Raw genomic sequence first — 20,760 nt, 5'->3', positions numbered from 1 at the left:
CTCAAGGGCTTGGACCATGATCTACTGTTTTCCCAGGCCATGGCAGAGAGCTGGATCGGAAGTGGAGCAGCCAAGAGTCGAACCAGCGCCCATATGGGATGCTGGCACTACAGGCTGGGGCTTTAACTCACTGCATCACAGTGCTGGCTCTTTGATTAAGGTTCTAATCACAGAAATTAATTGCTTGTTGGTCTGGAGCAAGAGCAGCTCCCTGAGTTTTAGTTTTCTGAGTATAATAAACCTTTTTTATAAGTGGTTTGAGATAATTATTTCAAATAATATATCTAAAATGCTTAGCAAAAGTTACAGTATTGTTGAGATAATGAAAGCTTTTGCTATTAATATTGTTTATTGCATGGTCATCTCATCCTTACTCAAAATTTATAGCATCTTCAATTGCCACCATAGTATTAATTTAAATTACTCTGAAGAATTTTGAGACATTTCTTCATTGATACCAATCTACATATTAACTTCACATCTAGGAAGCTGACAGAGTTTCTCTTTTAACTTCCTCCTAATTTTTGAATGGTAGAACTTTCACAGTTAAGATTCTTTCAGTAATCTGAGGACTGGGTGTATTTACGTGGTACAAACTGGGCCTGGATGAGAGGATGATAGGACATTTTTAAAGAAAGGGATGTCTGGGGAATTTATAGAAGATATGAATAATGAAGTCTTGGGCCTAAAATGAGAAAATATCTATTTTGATATTTTGCCTTTATATCTGGTTAAAACAATGGTTACCTTTGTAATTTCTAATCAATGTATCACTGAGTGGGTTTTTCTTTTTTCTTCTTTTTCTTTTTAACTTGCTCCTCTCAAACTCCTTTTTCACATCATTCTCATTTTGAATTTTGTTTGTATCCTTGACAACTACACAGTTCCTATCCAGGAAAAATAGTACAAACTAGAGTGGGCTTGCTGGAGCCCTGATCAGGCTTAAAAACTTAACTTCCTCCAGGTGGAAGCTTGCAGATAGACTGACCTGAGTAGCTGCTGTTAACTAGGTCCTAATGCCTCCTGGGACTTTCAGTCAGTTCCAAGCATTCAAACAAGGGAGAAAAACTCTTAGCATTTTGGAACTGGTAATTCCATCTTGCCATTGTTCATCCATGTTTAACATATCAAAATGGCAATTGCATTAAGTTCCAACTTTCCACTCCACACTCTCATCTTCTATTCTGGCTGACCAAGGATTCAAGAGCTACAAAGCAGAAGGCATAGAAAGTCAAGGGTGTTGACTACTAAGCATTCCAAGTGATCCGACTTGATTTGCAGGCTGGATGGGGAAGGAAGAAGCAAAATTCAGGTGGTTATACTCAAGAGAAAATAGAGGCTGTAGAAGAAATTGATGATTTTTTCTCATACTTACTGGAGAATACTGCTTAACTGTGGTGAGAGATGGCCAAAAATACTGATTCCCAATTGCAGCTGGGTTCTCAATCCTCATCAGCACTTTCTTCCCCCTTGATCTTGAATGTCTTGCTTGTTGCTCTCATGACCTATTATTTCATATCTTCACCACCCTCCCAGCAACCTATCCAAACTCCTCCCTGCTTAACTACTAACAGATGACCTTGCCTCCTGCTGAAGACAAAATCGAAATACTGGTTCTGAGTGCTCTTAAAATCATCTTTACTCTCTTTTGCTTGCACTGTTTGAAAGATACCTAAACTCGTTTTCTGTCTCAGGGTTATTTTTCCTACCTATGCTCCTGGGCACCACTGGGTCTGCCCCTCTGCTGTCCTGTGGAACAGGCTGTATCAGTTACCACCTCTCCTTCTGTCTCTTTTAGCTTTCATCTCTAGTTTTCCCTACCAACTATGACCTTGACCTGGTAACCATTCGAATAGCCAGTGCTGATATGGAACACTGAGTGAAGCTCCAGTCTGGTGGAAAGCTAGTGTGGGAGTACATGTGTCTGACCATGTTGGTGGCTGCTTTTAGAGAGAGAGAAGATAGAAAAGCAGCATAAGAAAAGTAAGAAAGTGAGCAAAGAGGATGAAGGGAGTGAAAAATTAAAAAAATGGAGAATAAGGCAGATTTTTAAGATTCAGAATCAGTTTGTTTTCTAGAGAAATTTTGTTTTTCACAGAAGGACAAGATTCTCAGCTGTATGGGTCTATCTTAACATAGGGCAACAAATTTTGCTCACTTTTTTTCAAAATGATTTTTATATTTGCATTTTATTTACTAAAGATATGCATGTTTAAAAATATAAAAGGTACAATAAGCAAAATTAAAATGACCTAAAACAAGTGCATGACAAAGAGTTGAGTACCTTCCAATGTACCTTTTTATCTTTTTCTCATTTTTAAAGTCTTGCATTGTATTTATTTTTTGTATAATGTTATTTTGTTTTTATATGGCATTGTCAAGAGACAAAATACTTTTTTGATATCCAGGTTATATACTTGATTTACCCATATTTCTTGTCATTGAACATGCGTGTTACAACTTAAGTGGGATCAATCTATGTAACAAAGGGAAAAAATACCACTGATATATGCATTATCCAGATAGAAAATATACAATAAATATGAACATTTTTATTTGTTTTTAATATTTATTTATTTGAAAGTCAGAGTTACAGAGGGACAGAGATAGAAAGAAGAGATCTTTCATCCACTGATTTACTCCCCAGATGGCTACAATGGCTGGGGCTGGGCCAGGCCAAAGCAAGGGGCCAGCAGCATCATTCACACATCCCTCAAGGTGGTAGAGGCCCAAGTGCTTGGGTCATCTTCCACTGATTTTTCCAGTGCATTAGCAGAGAGCTGGATTGTAAGTGGAACAGCCAGGATTCAAACTGTCACCCATATGGGATGTTGCCCTCACAACTTTAGTGCTGTGCCTCAATGCCGGCTCCTAAATATGAACATTTTTTCTAAAAGAGAAGATTATTGGAGGTAATTTGATTTTTAGTGCAATCTAGCAGTATCCTAGGTATACCGGTTTTTTCATGAGTGGAGAAAAATAAGGATATAGCATTCATAATAGCACAGTTGCCTCTCATTACTTAATGATTCTATGTAACTTATCTAACTAGTAAAATTTGCCTGTCACCCCCAAATCAATACTTGCTGTACATCGGTGGTCATTTACATGCATATGGCAAAAAGAATTGAGTCATCCAATACTCATGTTCCAGCTGAGGTCAAACAAGGTGATGTTTTGCTTTCTTCCTTCAGTTTTTATCCTGTAAACAGTTTTCCTCTCATGGTCTAGTTAGTGCTCTGTTTTTCACACTTTCATGCCCTTTGCTGGTGATGTAGCTGTTTACAGGCCGCCAAGCGTGGTGCTGCAGTTGCACTAGCATTCCTCTGCACGAGAAGGCTGTGCTCTGACTCGTGAGGTGAGTCTGCCTGAGGTGTAAGCTATCAACCTGTTGGGCATGAGTTCAGTGTAAATGAGTCAACAATATGTGTTAAATAAGGTATATTGAAACAGAAGCACAAGTGAAACAGGATTCTGCATTGATTAGTAGATGACAATGTGGGGACCAGAGACCTGAGAAACTTCTGTTTGTATTAGAAATTGCATTTTTCAATGTTCACTAATCCAGTATTCATGGAAATTTTATAGGTCATAATCCATACCATGAGTGTATGTGGAGTTGGACTAATTCTTGTTGTACACATACAGGAAGCCTAAGCAACTGAAGTCTTCTGGAGACCAGTGTTGAGAATAGCATGCTTCTTTGTATAGTTCATTTTGTAGGATAAGGTTAAGCACACACTGAAACAGAAATGAGGCAGTCTGAATTCTGGACCCTGTCTACTGGCCGTGGGCTGGCCCCAATTGGTTCTGTGATGAAACTGATAAAACAGGATCTCTAAGATCCCTCCCAGCTCAAGATGCACAACCCAGTACTGTTTTAATCCCTCTGACATCTTAGTTCTTTCTAGCAACATACTGGAGTGAGATCAAAATAAAACAAATATCAGAATTTTCTTTTCATTTGTCATTGCAATTATGTTTCTCATGATCACTTTTAAACTGCCCTTTCCTCAAATACTGGTCCTTGATTATAAACCCTGGCTTAAAGCCGACATTGTGCACTTTTATGATCTCCTCTTTTAGAATGAGAATTCCAAGCCTGGGTGGCTTAGGCACCAAAGGTAAAATTTGGTTTGCCACTTCTTGAGCTGGATGATCAATTTTGCTATGCATCTTTTATGACTTTTATCCATTTCCACTGTTTCCTAAAAGGAAAGGAGAATAAGCAAATGACTCCATTTTCTCATTTTACTGTTTGGAAGAGAGTATAAGTTGACAGAGATAGAAATTATTTTATAGCTGCTTGGATAATTAATTCTACAAAGAAAGGCTTATATCTTCCTAATCCCTTTTAAGAAAGGCAACAAAGGAGAGCCCATCTGCATAGATAACCTCTAAGGTAGAGGCTTTTGGCTGGTTTTCGCTGGTTTGAGATCCAGTGCCTTAAAGCTAATTGCTGTAAGCTGGCACCCTCCCCACCCCCTAACACCTTTCCCAAAAGAAAGTTGATCTTTTCTTTGAGGAATTTGTTTTCTTCTGGAGTGCTTTTCCTCACTAATTTCAAAGTCCAACTCTACAATCCTTAGTTTTTATCATTTTGTAGATGCTTCTTAATCTGGAGCTAATGAACTGAAATGTATGCTTACACAGAAATTACATTTATCCATGAATCCATATAGGCAGAAAATCAAGATTTCTTAAAAATAAAATATCATGCTGTATTGATAAATTCCTAGAAATCACTTGTAATATAATTAGTGACTGTACACTATATGCTTTTTATTATTTTTTGGTTCTATGAGAAATTTTAAATTATTTGCAGCATCCTATTTGTGAAGAAGTTATTGTCTGCTCTCATTCTTTGATTTCTTGTATTTTCTACATGAGTCTAGTTCCATAAAAATTACCAGTCATTTGTACTCCTTTTCACTGGACAATGCAATTCTCAGGGTCTAGAGAAAAAAAAAAGTTTGCTATTTACATTTATATACTTTGCAAAAGCCAAATATTATGTTCCTGTTTTAAGTAGTAGCACATGCAGCAACTTCTGTGCTAATGAAGATGTGCCAAGTCAAGACGCAACAAACACTTCTGTAATTTCAGTGGGTCCAGGGTCCACCCTTTGCTACATGATGAGATTTTACACATTGTACCACAAGGGTACATTCCAGGTCACGAATGAATCATAGTCAGCTGCAAAATTCTCTCTATCTAATTATTTCTTTTCCTTTCCTTACTTAAGAAAACACTACTCTTGAGAATTTTGCATTGTCGGCTCAAGTATTAAACTTGTTTAACTTAAATTTGTTCAGTATTGGATGAGGCATTGGTTTCCCTCTCTCTGAATGAGTCATACCTTATTTAAAGTAATTATAAGAAGGATCATTTCTATCTTGGGACTTGCATCCTAACTTTATGCCTCTGGTTTTAATTTATCATTTCTTAATATATATGAATTTCATTTACTGAGCATATACTATGACCTAGCCATTGTTAAGTGCTATGAATGCATTATCTCATTAACCATTACAACAGACTTCTGTGACAGATATGATTGTCCAGAATTTTCACCAGAGGGACGGGAGCTTAAGGAGATGAAGTAAAGACTCCAAGCGAAGGAGTTAGTCCAAGTTTATGTAAGTGGTAAATGGTGGGCTGAGATCCAGATGGATTTGTTTTCAAAGTCACGTATAACTCACTCCTTTTCTTTCAGAAGCATGTTTTCTCTGGTTCTGTGCTGTTAGAGGTTCAGGGAGAATGGCCCCATCTTGTGTTTCCTAGTAAAATAATGTCCCTGATTCCAGGTTAAAATGAAAGGTCAGGGTTAAGGTAAAGGGTCAAGGTTAAGAAAGGATTGAGGGTAAAGATAACAGCAACAGAAAGAGTTGTGATTTATTATCAACCGGTTTCCTCACTGAAGGCTCTGGAGCAATTAGAGTTCTTCTTACTGTATTAGTTCTCAGTTCCCTTTGAAGTGGTACAGGAGGCCAGAGGGATGTTCTTTAGTCAATCTGAAGGGAAAGAGCATAAAAAAGTAAAAGATGGAGATCTGGCATTTTAGACATGGGGCTTAGAATTTGAAAGGCATTTGGTAGAACAAACAATATTTCTAAAGGATATTTTTATTTGGATTGTTGTGAAGTGGATTGTTTGACCTCAGTGAGTTAATCTGGAATGGAGATGAATGCTGTCAATGTTTATCTGTTGAGCCATCTATTTGTGATTGTGTTTGCCATGATCCTGCCGGAATGGATTTACTGAAAGAGCATAAAAAATTAAGGATTATTACAGTGCACTAATGACAAACTTCTTTGCTTCTATAGGAAGTCTACCTAATGTGTCGTGATGGTGTTAAAAGTCTTGTTCAAGGTTGAACAAATTATAAGTAATAGATCCGAAAACTTTAATTTAGCTTTGTTGACCCTGTGGACATTTGTTCTTAGAACAGGCAAAATATCGACCAAAGAAAATCTAATTTAGTAATATTCTGTACTTTATACAGTTACTCTGTGGAAATGGGGCAGCTAAAAAACTAACAGAATTAAAATTGGAGGCTTAAAACATACTTAGCCTTAATTTTGCTGTTATTTTATGAAATCAGAACCCTTTTCCATAACGAATTATTTTGAATCCAGAGTTGGCAAATTTTTCTTGTAATGGGATAGATGGTAACTATTCAGCTTTGTGGACCACACAGTTTCCTGCTGAAACTAATGGACTCTGCTGTTGGAGTGGGGAAGCAGCCATAGATAATTTGTAAATGAACACATTCCACATTCCAGGATGGCCACATTCCAGTAAAACTTTATTTATGGACACTGAAATGGTAACTACCCTGAGCTGATGGTTACCCAATATATACATGAGTCAAAGTATCACGCTGTGCCTCGGAAATATGCATATATAATATGTCAATAAAAATAAAATTAAAAATGAAATTTGAATTTCCTATAATTTTCATGCATTATGTAATGTTTCTTTTGATTTTTTTCAGTGATTTAAACATATAAAACCATTCTTAGCCTGTTGTCCAAATCAAGACAAGTGGCAGGCTGGGCATGACCTGTAGGCCTTGATTTACTAAACTTTGTTTTAGATGAGAAGGAAAACATGAGTGTTAACTCTTGGCTGGAAGAGGGAAGCGTGTCTTCTGCCTGTTAGTAGATGATTTTGTGGTTAAGGCTGAGGTGGCTGATCTCTCCTAACCGTGTCACTGTGTCTTGACATTTCCACTCATTTCCTCAAAAGTTGATAACCTTGCTTCATTTCAATATCTCCCGGTGAGAATTTTTATAATTAGTAGTCATATGGCTTCAACAAATTACAGTGATAGACTCATTATGGCCAAAAACCCATTTTGATCTGTTTTGTTTCCTGTATGGAAATCACATCTGGTAGTTTTTCCTTATGTGGGGTTAAGCTCTGCATGTAGTGGTGAATGTCTCACAGATTCTAGCACAGTACTAAGTAGCCAACATTCATGAAATGACATATTTGTTATTATTTGGTGAGGAGACAACTAGAAATCTGGTCCTACTGTATAGAGTTTAAGAAGGGCTAAAGGTCTGACCTTTATACCTTAAGAAATGAAAGTCATTGTGTCTGGAAGTGCACAACCTTTCATACACTGTCAAAGACCACAGCTTTCTACTTATACCATTCTACCACCAAACAGCATCCAGAAATTGCTTTAAAACTCTTAAATTCCGCTACAACAAACTTCTTCCCAAGAGATTTCAGAGAAGTTTCCCCTGTGACACAATTAGACTCCCCATGCAAACAGTCTCTCTCAGAGAATTTCTGGCAGTTAGCTGTTGGAAACAGGGAGGGGCAGGGACCAATTTAAATATGCACAACCTCAGAAGTCTGGTTCAAGTTTAGTCATTTCAAAGAGGCAGTTCCCCTGGTTTTCTTGTGCTCACAAGCAGGCGGGAGTTATTTGAACATTAATTCTGGATTGCTCCCTTCCTGTTGTTTTTAAAAGTCTTTTTTTAGCTTTCTGGTTTTACCTTTCCCAGCTTGAGTCAATAGAGGTGGGTGTGACCATGAACCAAAGATGCTGGATTCTAAAGGTGGGTTGGACTTTGCCTTCACCTTTCTCTACCCTCATGACAGGCCTCCTGCCCAACTTGTAACCAGGTACAAACCAGTGATAGACAAAGAATGAGAGACACAAAACATTGCTTTTAGATAAATTTTTATAGGCTCCCAAGGCAAGAGATATTTGGATTCAAATACGAGCATTAGTAAAATCCCATTTTCTGCAGTGAAATAATAACGTCCAGCTTCTGTCTATATTCTTTTTTCCTTAAATAGAAGAAGCTATGTTGAACTCAATAGAAAGTAAAAAAAAAAATGGATTTTTTTTAATTTAGAAAATGGATACTTCTAAATAAACAATAGAATCAAAAATTCAGAAACTAATCCCCAAATTGTTATAATTCATTAAATTAGAGAACTGAAGGTGGGGAGTGGTGGTAGTTGATAAATTTACTTTTTATGACTGGGTGCTCCATAGTCTCTTTAAGTTATAAGTTCCACCAGTGCATTAAAATTGCTATTTTCACCAGCATTCTTAAAATAGAAATTTCTCAGAAATAAAAGGCTATTACTGAAATTGAGACAAATATCTTTTGAAAAATATTGAGATTCCTTAGCTAATGGTGCAAAGTATTCATTCTATGTGTATCTAAAGTGCACTTCAACTCTGAGATTTATGCTTCTACAAATTGATTAGTTTTTGTTTGCTTTGCGTTAAAAACTGGTAAGTCAAGTTCTAACTATTTTTACATAGTGTTTTGGAGAACTGTTGAGGTAGTTACTTTTGATATAAATAAATAGGCTATTTCTTGATTCAGTTCAACCAATATAGCTGGGCTTGATGGCAGAATAGTGGAAACTGCAGGTAATACCCAGTCTCTGCTAGTTCTAGCATTCACTAACTAGATGGATTTGTCAAACTAGTTAATTATGTGTTAATTCTGGTACAGTTATATCTGCTCTGGTCTTGCTGCATTCATCAGAAGTAGTATGGGGACATTTTTTTCCTTATCATGGGATGGGAGTTCCACCCAAAGGTATTACTTACCTGGCATCTACGAGCTGTCTCACTCTTTTCCTTACTGAGGGAAGAGGATTGATTTAATCTGACTCAGCATTGAAGGTGCAGTAGGTAGCAGTTGCCTTTTTCATCTGAGGGTGGGCTTTTCTTAAAGAGTAGGCATTCGCCATACCTTCTGAAGTGGCATAGACTTTGCAGAGAAAGGATGGGCCCATTTAGATGTTGTCTGGAATTGAACAATTCTAATACCTGCGAACAAAAGAAGTCTGCTTCTCCGCAGATATAAGTCTTATTCTCCGTAACAACTTCATGATTATACATATGATATTTGGTTTTTATCATCTGCTTTAGTCTTTTGTTTAATAATTCCATGGATCAAAAATCAGGGGCTAGAATGAAAAGTAACTATATTTATAACTCTGCTCCATTTGATCTCCCATAGAAATATCTATCAGGAATACACAGGGTATAGACTAATTTCAATAATTTTAAAAGATTTATTTATTTATTTGAGATACAGAGCTACAGACAAAGGGAAAGACAGAGAGAAGGGTCCTCCATTTGTTGGTCCACTCTCCATATGGCTGCAATGGCCAGAGCTGGGTGGATACAAAGCCAGGGGCCAGGAGCCTCCTCTGGGTTTCCCACATGGGTGCAGGGGCCCAAGCACTTGGGCCATCTACCACTGCCTTTCCAGGCCATCAGCAGGGAGCTGAATCAGAAGAGGAGCAGCGGGTACACAAACTGCCACCTACATGAGATGCTGGCACCACAGGTGGAGGTTTAACTTAACTACATCATAGCACCAATCCAGATAATTTTCTTGAAGTAAGTTGTAGTTGGTTTGGCTTCAGAATTGCTTTTGTTGGCACCCAAAAAAGGTTGTTTTTAGGAACAGCAATTGGTATTTCCGGAATAGCTTAAGGTGACTTACAACTGCTTTTAAATCCAAAGGGCTAGATGAACACTTAATATTCCCCAAATTATGTCTTGTTTCAGAACCACCAATCATCTATAGGAGAATTGCTCTTAAAAGCCTTATCCAAAGCAAAGGAAAAGACAAATATGTCATTCTTCCAGGATTCAGGTGTTACCTAAATCATGAGATTTCCATTGCCAAAACTCATCATCCTACAAGACACACCTAGCACATCCTTTTAGCTGTTCTATCCAGCAATGTCATTAACTTAAATAAGCAGCTTGCTGTTGGTAATCTGCCATGATCTCCCTGTCCTCTGATATCTATGTATTCTTGCTTCCTGATGCCCTATGACAATGACAGAAGGATATCACAGAATGTATGTACAATTGAGTGTAAGGATTGTGCTCATGGTTCTTCCTTTTCTTTAAATAATTTTCTTCTTTTTTACTTTCAGGTTTGTGATTCAGATACCATGCTTGATCCTGCTTCATCTGTGGAGATGGTGAAAGTTTTAGAAGAAGATCCCATGGTGGGAGGTGTGGGGGGAGATGTCCAGGTACATATGGCTTCATTTTTTTTAGTTGTTGCCTAACACATTGCATAGTACTTTTACTCATTGATTCGTTGACTACTGATTACACACCAACTCTGTGCCAAGTATTTTTGTTGGTAGTAGAGGTATATTAGAATATATCTCATTTCCCACCTCTATTGGGATAATTCAGTATTTCTTTGCTTTGTTCTGAGGTATAATCCATGTTTATAATAGATGATTAGTTAGATGAAACATATAACGGTATTCAGTGTACTAAACTATGATGTTGGAATTTAGTTATAAGAGTAAAGAAATGAAAGTATGGTAGAGAATAGGTGATGTACCTTTTACTATATATTTAAAATCTGCTCAATATGTGATTGACCGAAGAATCCAAAATAGAAAACAAAGGAAGAAAAGAGAAATGACAACTCAAATTTATACTGGTAAGGAAAGCAAAAGAACAGTAAGTCGGCTTTCAAATATGGATAATCCCATTTTTTTAATCAATGGAGAAATAGTTAATGAAACAAATATTAACAAAAGTAATTTGAAGTATATAGGATGGAAGAATGAGTATGTGAAAATATGTAAAGATTAACATAAGAGTCCCATGAAACATGAGTTTAGATTTTCACAAAAAGTGAGAAGATATAGGAAGTTAGCTTCAAAGTTTAGTTATTGTATTGCTGTACAGCCCATTTTGTGTACACATGTTGGTAGTGAGGGCAAATAAATTGCATTAGAAAGACAGAGAAATAGTCTGGCAATAAAAAGGTAGCATGCAAAATCCAGAAGATAACTCAACAAAGTCTAGATAGAGGAGATCATTTAGAAATATCTCCAAGAAGAAGTTCACAATTTTCAATGATCTTTATGTAAAGCATCATTACAGGATTTTAATTTTGCAGGGAAGCCAGAGCAAGCTCTTTTGTCACTGGCATTGCCAAAACAAGTACAAAGAGAGGAGAAGGAAATTTAACAACTAGGGAATGGACAAGTTGATACTCAACTGAGCTGAAGGGACTTGGACTTAAAAATCTTCAAATCTTAGATGAAAGGAAAAAGTGCATGGGAAAGAATTCATGGACTAAGAACTAAAGCCTAAACAATCTCGACATTATAGCACAAAAGCAAGACTAAGTATAAAAAACACAGCAAAAAAATGGAGAGAGAATGATGAACTAGGAAAAAATACATACCATTGTAGAATTCCAATCACACACACACACACTAAAACACACATCAGACTTATCAAATACATCTAGTAATACAGGACCAGAGAAAAGAAACAAAATATGATGACAGAAAGATAAAGCAATTCAAAATATGGAGATAAAATAACAAATCTCACTACAGCTAGGAATGTGAGGATGATGTAGGTTTTGCTGGTATTTTCAGGTAAAGCTTACCTTTTTTTCCCCCCTTCTTGCAGATTTTAAACAAGTACGACTCCTGGATCTCCTTCCTCAGCAGTGTGAGATACTGGATGGCTTTTAATATAGAAAGGGCCTGCCAGTCTTATTTTGGGTGTGTCCAGTGCATTAGTGGACCTCTTGGAATGTACAGGAACTCCTTGCTGCATGAGTTTGTGGAAGACTGGTACAATCAGGAATTTATGGGCAACCAGTGTAGTTTTGGTGATGATAGGCATCTGACAAACCGAGTGCTGAGTCTGGGCTACGCAACAAAATACACAGCTCGATCCAAGTGCCTTACTGAAACCCCTATAGAATATCTCCGGTGGTTAAACCAGCAGACCCGTTGGAGCAAGTCCTACTTCCGAGAGTGGCTGTACAATGCAATGTGGTTTCATAAACATCACTTGTGGATGACCTATGAAGCGGTTATCACTGGATTCTTCCCCTTCTTTCTCATTGCCACAGTAATCCAGCTCTTCTACCGGGGTAAAATCTGGAACATCCTCCTCTTCTTGTTAACTGTCCAGCTAGTAGGTCTCATAAAATCATCTTTTGCCAGTTGCCTTAGAGGAAATATCGTCATGGTCTTTATGTCTCTCTACTCAGTGCTGTACATGTCAAGTTTACTTCCGGCCAAGATGTTTGCAATTGCAACAATAAACAAAGCTGGGTGGGGCACTTCTGGAAGGAAAACCATTGTTGTTAATTTCATAGGACTCATTCCAGTATCAGTTTGGTTTACAATTCTGCTGGGTGGTGTCATTTTCACCATTTATAAGGAATCTAAAAAGCCATTTTCAGAATCCAAACAGACAGTTCTAATTGTTGGAACGTTGCTCTATGCATGCTACTGGGTCATGCTTTTGACGCTGTATGTGGTCCTCATCAATAAGTGTGGCCGGCGGAAGAAGGGACAACAGTATGACATGGTGCTTGATGTATGATCTAACATTGATTGGCGTTTGCAGTCACACACAACACCTTAGTTCCTCGAGGGGCTGTACAGTATTGTGGCATCAGATAATGCCACCACAGGAGACATATCACTGCTGCTGGGACTTGAACAAAGACATTTCTATGGGTTTATTTTGATTTTGCCAAAGTAAAACAATACATCAACAAGAAGAAACTCAGATTTAATCTGTTATTTCTATGAAAATGGGAGGAATTCTTTGTTTATGCACTTTTTCCCTACTGTGCATCCGCCTGACAGTATTTTGCCCTAAATACCTCACTAGCCATGCTTTATGTGGGTTATCAATGAAGAAAAGGATTTTGGAAACTCAAGGAAAAGTTCTTTCAACCTATACAGCCTAACTTATGAACGGTTATGATAGCTAGTTTTTAAGGAGGGATTTTTCTCTATAACTCTACCAAATGAAATGCCAAAGGAAATTATAAAGGCCGTTGGCTGTGCTGTATTTTGATATAATTGTACTGTGTTTTAAAATTTTGTATGTCAATTTTTAAAACAAATTTTGCATACTCTATATTTTACTTCTCTGCGAAAATACACCTGTTCTTCCTTTTTTTTTTAAATAAAAAAGATTCTGAAAAAATCATACTTAAAAATCCTGCCCAAAATGTGAAGCTTGGTTGACTGATTTTCATAATAGAAAGAATAAATTGTTTCTCTCTCTCTCTCTACCTTTTAAAATGGAATAGTGTATTTCTGTGAAAAAATATTTAAACTTTCAGTGTTTTAATTTTTAATTTTCATTTCTTTTTGAAAAAACCAATGTACCTGTCACAATTTGGGACTAAAAATACATACTTATGTATGTGCAAAAGGAAAATCAAGGCCAAAGTGGTAGAAAAGTGCAATTTTTTCATAAGTTGGAAAAAAGAGAATGCTAGTCCTGAAAAGAAAACACTGGGCACCCAGCACTGGAAAAAACATGGATGATCTTTGGAGATTCTGGTAGTGTTTTCCCAGACCGAGTAAAGTGGGAAATAGAAAAATTATCTGTATAATTCGGATAAATACAATGCAGTTCATCTTAAGTTTTGTTCTGTGGCAAGAATTCACTGAAGCCCATCTATCTCTATGTTGAACACATTTCACCTGTTTTCACCAGTCATTTTGTTTAGCTTGATAGTTTACTTTACCTATTAATATGTTGTTTACATGGGTGAGTTGGTTAAATTATAATAAAGATAAAGAGTCAAAATTGACAGTTTTAAGCTCTAAGTGTTCTCCTTTACTTTCTAGGGATTTTTTAAAATCCTGAATTATACAGATAATTGCTTTATCTCTCTTATTCTTGGCCTCCACAAAGATGTCTACACAGTGGAAATGATATCAAGGTTAAGTAAGTATGTCAAGAATTGGCACATAGAAAACTGGATGAACCAGGTGCTCTGAACTTTACTTACTATGGGACCTCAATTATCCAATTTGACTTTGTAAACATTCAATCTTGCCTTATAGCTGGTGCTGTGTAGACCTGTGTTACAAAGCATCATCAGAATGCATGAATAATTTCAAAGCCTTGTTCTGAAGCAGAGACGTGTAGAGAAATGTTAAAATGTGGGCTTCCTGCCCTTCTGCTTCCTTTCCATGTAGACATCTATGTTATATCTATCCTGCCTAAGAAAAAGCTGCACATTCTACCTTCAAATTACAAAAGGTACATAAGATTCTTAAACTCAGACTCTCACGGATCAGAGAGCTTGTGGGAAACAAACATACCATGCCAATAAATGAGACTAAAACTTGACTTTGACTTTTTAACTATTTATGTTCTAAGTTAAGCTTTGATAACATTCAAATGTCAAATTCTCTCATTCTTATAAAAAGTTGAATTAATTGCCTGTATTTATTTTAGCAATTATTCAATGTACTTCCAGTATAGGATGTATAGTATAATTGATTTTTTTGTAAATAAAATATTTTTGATAAAATTATTGCCTTTTTTTCTAAGGGAAGGGGGAACTTTGTTTTACTGACTATAATGGGTAATATAGGGGAAAAGCTTCATGGTTGGTTAAAGATGAGGAGTCATCTAATGTTACCTTATGTAGAAATCTCCAAAATTGGTGTGATATGGAAATCTGGGAAGTTAGAGAGGAAAGAAGGAAGGGAGGGAGAGAGGTCTGTTCAACGTGATCTTTTTCTCTAATACTCTTTCTTCCTTTTCCCTTCAAAGCATCCCAAATTTAAATGAAAGTTTTATTATCATAGATTTTATCATAGTATGAAGAAAATCACAGATATGTAGGAAAATTTTAAGCACATTTATTATAGCATTGTTTATCAATAATAACCAAACATTAAGATAAGCTCATATCAAATGCTGAGAGCAGTAACTAAATAAATTATGCCATATCCAGATAATGGTATAATCTGCCATTAATTACAGTGTTCTCAGAGATTCTATGAAGATGTTGAAGAAATTTCACATTTTGTATAGTAAAATTCCCAATTTTGTAAAAACAACACTTAAACATGGTTATCTCTAATACTAGGAATATGACCAATTTATATTCTATATATGTTTTTCTATCTTCCAAATACCATAAATGTGTATTGTTTTTATCATAAGAAAAAGGACAATAACTATTTTTTTAAAGTGGGTTGGGACATCTAATAGCATTTTCTGATTTGAGGATCTTTGATAGTAATTATCCCATTTTACTGCTTACCTTTCAAATTCATTTTATTTCCCAAATCCTTTTTTCATTAAGTTTGTAAGAATCTTCATTATTTTAATACAGTTACATTATTAAATAATAGCCACTGAGCATTACTGTCATAGGAAACAGCAGAAATATTGATATTGATCTGAGCATGTTTTTAATAAACTGACTCTCTTCTCCCAGGCACTTAATTATATTCATCATATTCCTCCCAATCTGCCCATTGTTTCCTCTATTCAATAAAAGCACCACTTCCTGCTAGCTACCTAAGCACTTTCTTCAGCTACATTTTTATAAGAAACCTGTAACCCAATGGTCATTATAATCATTTGGTCCCGCCTTTGCCCTGGTGCTCAAAGTCACCTCATCCTTGTTAAGATGTTCTTTCTTCTCTCATTTCTGTTTTAGCCACTGGATTCTGGACATTTTTATTAAAAATATGTCTCCTTTAATGTGTGTCCTTTAGTACAGGATAAGTTTTATGGTGGGAAGAACCGTGTGAGATTATATCACCATTGCATCAGCTGATCTTAGTACATAGTTTGTCATGGGTTACGAACTCAATATAAATCTATGGACTGAATAAACAGGTGAGGGAAACAGACACAGGGTCAGAATTATGCTAAATCCCAAGCCTTTTATTTATAAAACCTTATTCATCCTAAATAGACATGACTTTAAATGAATTTATGTAATTTATGATATAAAGAAAAGAGAGTCAGTGAAGGACTTAGCAATGTAGGAAAAGGAAGATCTATGGGCAAGAGACTGTTCTTTAATGTGAGAAATGTGGAATTATAGAACTCACTAGAATTCCTATATGGAGGATGCACAATATGAAAGAGATGTCTCTCCAAATCATATTTTTATTGAAGCAACTTCAATGCTAAATGTCACATTTCTTATTTTGGCTCACAGTTTATGTTTTTCAATAATGTAATTTTGAGTGAATATTGTTGACACATGTTTCTCCACTCATTAAACAGACATTTCTCATACAAATTTTTCTTTTTTTTAAATTTTTATTTCACTTACATAAGAGGCATAGAGCTAGATACAGATGCCGGAGAGACACAGAGAGAGAGAGAGAGAGAGAGAGAGAGACAGAGAGAGAGAGAGAGAGACAGAGAGAATGAACCTATCCACTGGTTCTTCGTAAAATGCCTGTAATGATAGGGATTGGGGCCAGGCTCAAAAGCAGAGCTGGGAAGTCCATCCAGAATTCCCATGTGAGTGGCAGGAACCCACACTAGAGTCATCACTGCTGATTCCTAGGGTGCACATTGACAGGGAACGAGAATCAGTACTGAACCCAGGTACTCCTGCATGGAACATGGGCATCCTAACTGATGTCTCAACAGCAAGGCCAAATGGCCACCCTTAATGTGTGTTTCATTTCAAACATAGAACATTTGCATTTATACATGCTTACTAATTATATTGCTGGACATTTGAACCTTTCCTATATGAGAGGGATTCAAAAAGTGCACGGAAAGATGGGATTAAAAGGTGTTGGTTTTTGGAGCCAAACATTTGAAATGCATGCATTTTTTTATAATGCACATTTACACGAACTTTTGGAAGTCCCTCATATAAACACATCATTTACGGCTCAGCTCTGTATCTTCTCTAGGAATCATAATTCCCTTGCCACACATGTCTTACATAGTGTGTTCTACTACCGTTAACCATCTTTTTTTCCACACCTGACATTTTGGTTCCATCATCTTGTTCTGAATTCTGAGCTTCCCAACACCTGTCATAGGGTCTCTCAAAGAGCAGGACATTGATAAATGTGGGCAGGGGATGTCAAAGGTTGTATTGAAGAAAAAACCTATTAACAGTATAGGTCTACGCATATAAATATATATGCTTACTTTATATGACCATATTCATTCATATATTCACTTAGTTTGCAACATATTTTTAAAAGTTTATTTATTTTAAAAGTCAACTGACAGAGAGAGAGAGAGAGAGAGATCTTCGGTCCACTGGTTAACTCCTCAAATGGCTATAGTGGCTAGGCTAAAGCCAGAAGTAATGAACTCCTCCCACAGGGGTCGCCAGGGTCCAACTGCTTTGGTCATTTTCTGCTGCCTTCTTAGGCACATTAGCAGTAAGCTGGATGGGAAGTGGAGTATCCAGGACTTGAACTAGCACCCTGATATGGGATGCTGGCATTCTAAGTGGTGGCTTAATTCTCTGTGCCCTTCAACAAATATCTATTAATTGTCTACTGTATTCCATGCTTTGCATCCATAAAGGAATTCCTACTGATACAAAAAGTGCTCTGAGATGTTAAATGATCATCCAGTGAAAAAAAGGGGGTTCTATTTGTAAGCTCAGGCATGTTAGGAAACCCTGAGTGTGTCAGATTTCTGCCCTGTAGAAATTCTCTGAAACCTTTAATGTGCTGATGAGATTTACGAATCCTTGAGACCTGCCACATGTAGAAATCCCCTGCACTTAAATGACTGTGATACCATTTCCATGGGGATGTTTGTTAACATCTGGATTAACATAATTTTTCTGCAGAACACAGTTTAGGTACCACTGGTATATAGTTCTTGACATCATAAGTTGGATTTGTTTTTACTCAAGATCTGGAAACACCACTCAGAGCTTAACTTCCTTATTACTTGAGTAATCAGTTCCAGGTGTGAAGACCACAGGAGTAAGAGGGAGAAGCCTTCAGGTTCATTTGGCTTAGCCTATGACCTACATAAAGCAGGTTCTTCTCAAGATTTCAGTCTACACATCTGGTGTCATAAAGCCCTCCACATTGTAACTTAGGCAAACCTAAGTGACTTGTTTCAGCTCTGCTGTTCTGGGCAACAATATAAGACTGATTCTAGGAAGACATACAATTAGTGGTTTAGGTTTTATTTGACATGATTTTGGTGATGTACGAGACTACTGATTGAAAAGAAACACAGTTGCTTTATAAACTAAGGGAAAGTTTGCCTTTTCTCTCTTGGATTGAATTAATTGCTGAGTCAGAGTCAAACACAATCTCGTTTTAATCAGGGCAGGATAGAATCACAGGTCACACACTGTCAGAAGGAACAGAAGCATTGCTACATTTCAAAAATCAACATACGCCTCTCCAGCCAACACAGAATGTGTCTCTGTTCAATTAAAAAGAAAAATGAAAGTGTTAAAGAAGTAAGTATCTTGGAAGAACAATCTTTGACAACCAAAGCTGAATGTGGCCATCCCATAAAGTCATTAGTAGAATTATTCTAAGGCAACTTAAAGGTTACTTAGTCCAACTCAAATGCCTCAAATCTTTGTAGAGATGAGGGAAGACAGAAAGACAGGGAAGAACAGTATTTCTTACCTGAACTCCATATTTCTTATCTGAAATGATTAAACTGTGACTTAGTTGATTTTAGCTCCTAGCTCAAGGCTTTAAAGCTGGTTACAAGTCCCTGGGTTAGCATCTGGGTCTCTTTTGTTCAGATAAGTATCTTGGGTTTATTTTATAGTGCAGAAAACCTCAAATTTGCAATTTCTGGGCAGCTTCTCTTCTTTTAAACCTGATATATTGAGATTATGTTTAAATTCACCCACTTGAATGGGATTGTAAATTATAGGCTTTCAGGTTTATAAGTCTTTGATATTTAGATTTTAAATACAAAATCACTCTGGGGTTATCTAGCACAGAACCTGGGAATTCCAGCTCCATTAAGAATTATCATAACATATCAAAAATGGAGATAAAAATGGTCTTGCTCCAAACCAAATTGTCACCATATTTCCCATTTTGGATGTGCATAAGGCCAGACAAGCTTGGAGAGCTGAGTTGTTATGTACAAGGGTTTTGCCTCTGATTGACTTGCATTTAAACTCCTTCTTTTCTATATATCAGCTGAACAGGTTAGAAAATTTCACCAGTTCTTCTAGCTCTATTTTCTTCATCTAAATAATAGAGGTAAAACTGTGTATCTCTTAGAGTTATTATGCAATTAAGTTCTTTTATGAAAACTACCTAGGGACAAAAACTTGTCACATAATAGAAGTTTAATAAAATTTTTCTTTCATCCTTCCTCGCATATAAACAAGTAACTTTGTTAATGTTCTTTCCTTCCTGTAATATCTGTTCTTAGCTAAACATTGAACCAAGTGCTGGCATTTGTAACTCAAACACCAAGGAATTTCACCTTTCAAAATATATCTTGAGTTATCCATTTGTTGCCTTTTCTACAGCTGTAAGGTTTTCTATAAGGCTAAGTAATCATGCTCTCCTTCAGATACAGAGCTGGTAAACTCTTAAATTGTTTAATGTGTGCTAATGTCCAGAGGAAGACTTAGTATGGACAATTTTTAAAATAAAGTTGTGGATTTTTTTTAAAAGATTTATTTACTTAGTTGAAAGTCAGAGAGAGAGAGAGAGAAAGCGAGATCTTCCATCTACTGGTCTACTTGCCAGGTGGTTGCAACAGCTGAGGCAGGACTAGGCTGAAGACAGGAACCATGAACTTCAGCTAGGTCTTCCACATGTGTGGCAGGGGCCCAAACATTTGAGCCATCTTCCACTGATTTTCCCATGCTCTTAGTAGGGAACCAGATTGGAAATGGAGCAGCCGGGACACAAATCAGCATCCATAAAGGATGCAGACATCACAGGTGGCAGCTTTACTCCTTATGCTATGATGCCAATCCCAATATAGACAGTTTTGCATCTGACAAAACAAATGCTTTGAGATGTCTAGAGTACAGTGGATGGGTCAGTAGGAAGAGCATGACACTGATGTCAGGTGGATCTGAGTCCCTGTTTTCTGGTTGACTCTTCATGGATGATCTCACATCTTCATCTGTAAATGTGGAAAAACTCCCCTGCTACATTAGTGGGATGCTATGAAGATTAAAGGTAACAAGGCTGGCGCTGCGGCTCAACAGGTTAATCCTCCACCTAGTGGCGCCGGCACACCGGGTTCTAGTCCCGGTCGGGGCGCCGGATTCTGTCCCGGTTGCCCCTCTTCCAGGCCAGCTCTCTGCTGTGGCCAGGGAGTGCAGTGGAGGATGGCCCAAGTGCTTGGGCCCTGCACCCATAGGAGACCAGGATAAGCACATGGCTCCCGGCTTCAGATCAGCGCGATGTGCCGGCCGCAGCGCGCCGGCCGCAGCGGCCATTGGAGGGTGGTGAACCAACGGAAAAGGAAGACCTTTCTCTCCG

General features: G+C 37.2%; 1 protein-coding gene across 3 annotated transcripts in view; it reads left to right on the top strand.

Annotated features, from left to right (window-relative positions):
- Positions 1–14,846, top strand: part of HAS2 (hyaluronan synthase 2) — a 29,191-nt gene extending 14,345 nt beyond the window's left edge. For 2 of the 3 annotated variants that reach the window (XM_008255640.4, XM_070074963.1), the window contains 2 exons: positions 10,441–10,542; positions 11,957–14,846. In XM_008255640.4, the coding sequence (XP_008253862.1) occupies positions 10,441–10,542; positions 11,957–12,886 (1,032 nt within the window). In that variant the 3' untranslated portion in view covers positions 12,887–14,846. The remainder of the gene's footprint in view (positions 1–10,440; positions 10,543–11,956) is intronic. The other variant, NM_001082010.1, reaches the window with a different exon arrangement.
- Positions 14,847–20,760: the final 5,914 nt, after the last annotated feature.

The sequence above is a fragment of the Oryctolagus cuniculus genome, chromosome 6 (assembly GCF_964237555.1).
Source record: "Oryctolagus cuniculus chromosome 6, mOryCun1.1, whole genome shotgun sequence".
NCBI classification, from domain to species: domain Eukaryota; kingdom Metazoa; phylum Chordata; class Mammalia; order Lagomorpha; family Leporidae; genus Oryctolagus; species Oryctolagus cuniculus.
Note: the sequence above shows the minus strand (reverse complement) of the source record. Positions and strands in the feature narration are given on the sequence as shown.